This window comes from Condylura cristata, unplaced genomic scaffold (assembly GCF_000260355.1).
Source record: "Condylura cristata isolate star-nosed mole 26May11 unplaced genomic scaffold, ConCri1.0 scaffold00025, whole genome shotgun sequence".
Taxonomy (NCBI): domain Eukaryota; kingdom Metazoa; phylum Chordata; class Mammalia; order Eulipotyphla; family Talpidae; genus Condylura; species Condylura cristata.
Genome location: NW_004567126.1, coordinates 19,686,698 through 19,690,515, shown reverse-complemented (window position 1 = coordinate 19,690,515; position 3,818 = coordinate 19,686,698). Strand labels below are relative to the sequence as shown.

The 3,818-nt window shown below is 55.6% G+C and overlaps 1 protein-coding gene across 1 annotated transcript in view; it reads left to right on the top strand.

Annotated features, from left to right (window-relative positions):
• The first annotated feature begins 3,527 nt into the window (after window positions 1-3,527).
• KMT2A (lysine (K)-specific methyltransferase 2A) overlaps window positions 3,528-3,818 on the top strand; it is a 75,338-nt gene continuing 75,047 nt past the window's right edge. Inside the window, exons 1-2 of the mRNA XM_012729402.1 lie at window positions 3,528-3,620; window positions 3,674-3,788. Coding sequence (XP_012584856.1) covers window positions 3,528-3,620; window positions 3,674-3,788 — 208 coding nt within the window. The remainder of the gene's footprint in view (window positions 3,621-3,673; window positions 3,789-3,818) is intronic.

The following is a 3,818-nucleotide window of genomic DNA, read 5'->3' as shown; positions in this document are numbered from 1 at the left end:
GAGGGCCCTCAGGTAGATACTTCACACTGGATTGTTGGATCATATGTAGCTCTAGTTTTACCATTTTTAGAAAATGCTATACTGTTTTCCCTAGGAGCTAGAGCAGTCTACATTCCTTTTTTTTCTACACTCTCATGCACAGCAAACATCTCCTTTCTTGTCCACTGCTCCGTTTAGCAGTGTATTTCAGTAGGTCCTCCTGTTCTGCTACCTGCTGTCTCTGGTGAATCCTCTCAACACCACTTGCCCTCCCCCCCACCTCTGGCCTACACTCAGTTCTTCTTCTACACACACACACACACACATAAAAGTCCCTTCAAATGAGAAGTTATTAATGAGTTTGTAGAAGGGCAAATTTGGTGTTGCCTTGTTTAAAATTTTCTTTTTGTCATTTGGAAAGTTTTTAAAATTATAATATATATAGCTCTTTGGCCAAAGACCAAGAAGTTTAAAAATCCTTTTTGGAAGGATATGGAGAAAGAGTTCCTCCAACATTGTTGGTGAGAATATGAATTAATATAGATCTTGATGGGGGACAATTTGGCAATATCTATCAAAATTATCAATGCACATACTTTTTTGACATAGCAATTCTACTTTGAGAAATGTATGCTATATTTACAAATTTGCAATATTACATATGCTCAAGGTTATGCACTGTGGCATTATTTATTTTAAAAATTACTTATTTATGCATACAAGAATTGGGGTAGAGGCCAGCGGTGTGGGGTGTGAGAGAGGACTCACCAGAGACAGAGTGGGGCATAGAACAGGTGGATCTACTGAAATACACTGCTGAGGGGAGCAGCAGGCAAAACCCAAGTGGGAAGCTGTGCTTTAACCCCTTGCAAGAGGTTAAAGTTGTTATTTGAAATAACAAACTTTGGAAAAAACTGAAGTGCCCCTTCAAACCCCCCCCCCCAAGAGAGAACTGGTTGAATAAATGATGCCACACAACTATTCTATGCAACCCCACGGATAAGGAAACTGTTTACTATCGGAATGATTTCCAAGATACAGATTTCCGAGCACGATCCAGGAAATGGGGTGGTGAGAAATGAACTCAGGTACAGCACTTAAGCTCGCAGAAAGCACTCAACAAATATTTCTGCCCTAAAGTCTTCAACAGTAAACCAATTCCTGGTTTGCTCTCAACCAGTAAGGAGCAGACAGAAAGAGATAAATTAGTTTTCCCAAGGAGTTTTTCTATCTGGAGATCTGAGTCTGGGGACCCCACACAATCTTCAGAGACAGACAGTTCTTTTCTTTCTGCTGCCCCCACCCAACCTGCAGACTCCCCACCTGTGCCAAATGAAGTGTGCTCAGAGGACGTTACCTAGAACCCCGGCGGTTTATGTTTTCACAGGGGAGGTGGGAGGGACACGGTTGACACGGTTATGGAAAGCCTGTCACTCAGTCCGCTGCCTTTTACTTCTGTAGACCGTTATGCATATTAAAGAAGGGGGCGGCAAATACAAAAGAAAAATAAGCGAGAGGGAGTGGGAAAGGGAACAAATCAGGATGCTTGAGGGAATCCACGTGGTCACCAATCTGTAACTGATCAGAGTAGCTACGCCGCAGCAAAAACCCCAGCGCCTAACGCTAATATATTGCAATGGAGAAGCCGTCCACAATGGGGTGTCTTAAGTCCTTAGCAGAATCCGGGGCTGCCTTTTAAGAGACACTCCGGCTAATCCCACCCTTTTTGCACCTAGTAAAGCACGCGACGTAACAACGGAATCTGGTTCTGGGTGTGCGCTTTGCAAACCATCTGGGCTCCATCCTGCAAGGTTGGAACGACGATCGATCCCGGACGAGTTGGGGGAGTTGAGCTCAAGTGCGTCTCCTCCCTTTCTCTCCTCCCTTCCAGCCCCCACCCCGTCTTTCGCTCAGCACAAACGTCTAGCCTGCGGAGGGACGTAGGTTTTCAGCACCAGGAGGCCGTGGACCTTCTCTGGAGGCATGCAGTGCACCCTCCAGAGGGCCAGAGCTGAAAGCAACCTGCTCCTCACGACCCTCCCCCTGCTTCCCAAATCCGTCGCCTCGGGTAGTACAGTTACATGCAGCGCGCTGCACCGGTGCGGGAGTCCGGGAAGGCTGCGTGACCTTCCAGCGAACTCCACCTCGGCTAGGGGGATGGAGGCTGCCCGGGGCCTGCTGGCTGGGTATCGATCCCCCCCTCCCGCCCCAGCCTCAGTCTACGCAAGTTCTCCCGGTGCAAGCCCCTCCCTCCTCCCCTCTCTGCTTTCCCAGCCTCGCAGCCTTCTAACGCCTAGCTTGAGGCGCCCTCCCCTTCCCCGCAATAAAGTAAACCCAGTGGATATTCATCCCCCGCCCTAACCCTTCTCCTTCCTTCCCCCTCCCCCCTCAGCCTACTAACCCGCGCTCAGAGCTCGCCGCCGGCGGGCCCCTTCCACCCAGAGTATCATAATGCCCAACGCTCTCCTCCTCCCCCTCTCTTAATCAGAAACGTGCTCGCGAACCCCCCCCTCCCTGTACATGCATATATTAGGGTCTGCTTTGCATGCAGCGGCGGGCAGAGAACTGAGGAAGAAGGGGCGGGGGCGCTTTCGCCCGCCTCTTCCCTCCAGGCCCCGTTAGCCACCCAGCTTCGGCAGCGTTGTAACACCGCCTTGTTAGCGGAGCACGCCGCGGCCCCGCGCCCGGGCTGCGGAACAGCCCGAGTCCCTGCTGAAGGGCACGAAAGCCAGAGGTTCCTGAACCCCGAGCGCACAGTAGGGCGGAGAGGTGGCGGGAGCCCCGCCTCTCGGCGGGAGCGTTTTGGAAAGAGCTCCAGCACGAAAATGGGAGGGGCTCTTTTTTATTTTTTTTAGGCGCGTTCATTGAGGGCCTTTCTATTTTGCATATAGTAAACGGCGCAACGCTTCCGCTTTGCCTGTAGTACAATGAGGGCTCTTTTATTCTAGAAGCGTTGAATTAGAGCTAACCCATCTCGTATCCTTGCCCCGAGGCGGAGAAGGCTCACTCCTCCCCGACCCGGCAGCCGCGTTCTACTGGAAGCGGCTCTCGCGGGCGGTTCGATTCCCAGCGCATCCCCGGAACGTGTGTAATCGGCCTCTCGGCTGCGGCGGCTGCGGGCGGCCGGGCTCCCTCCGCCTCCATCCTCCCCGTAGTCCTCGCCCCCTCCCCCTCTCCCCGGAACCCGCGCTCGGCGTCGGGCTCCTGGGCTTCCTTCCCCCCTCCTTTTCCCGAGCAAAGCCTCTCCCGGAGGGCGGGGCATGTAGTTATCCAGGTTGCGGGGCGGGCGGGCGGGCAGGAGGCGGAGGCCCGGGCCTCGGGATGAGGTAGCCGCGGCTCGGCGTCTGGGGCGCAGGCCCGAGCCGTGTATCCAGATTGCTGGGCCCGCTGACGCGGCCCGGCGCTCTGCATAGCGGCCGGCAAGGCCCAGGCCGCCGAGCGGCGCTGAGCGGGTTAGGCAGGTTCCGGGGCCCTCTGCCCCCCCTCCGCCTCCCCGCCCCCCTGTGTTGTCGCCTCTCCCTCTCGCTGCTTCACTTCACGGGGCGAACATGGCGCACAGCTGTCGGTGGCGCTTCCCCGCCCGACCCGGGACCACCGGGGGCGGCGGCGGCGGGGGGCGCCGGGGCCTAGGCGCGGCGCCTGCACCATGAACTACCAGCAGCAGCTGGCCAACTCGGCGGCCATCCGGGCCGAGATCCAGCGCTTCGAGTCGGTCCACCCCAACATCTACTCCATCTACGAGCTGCTGGAGCGCGTGGAGGAGCCGGTGCTGCAGAACCAGATCCGGGAGCACGTCATCGCCATCGAAGGTGAGGGCCGGGCCGCCGCGGGGCTGCGGG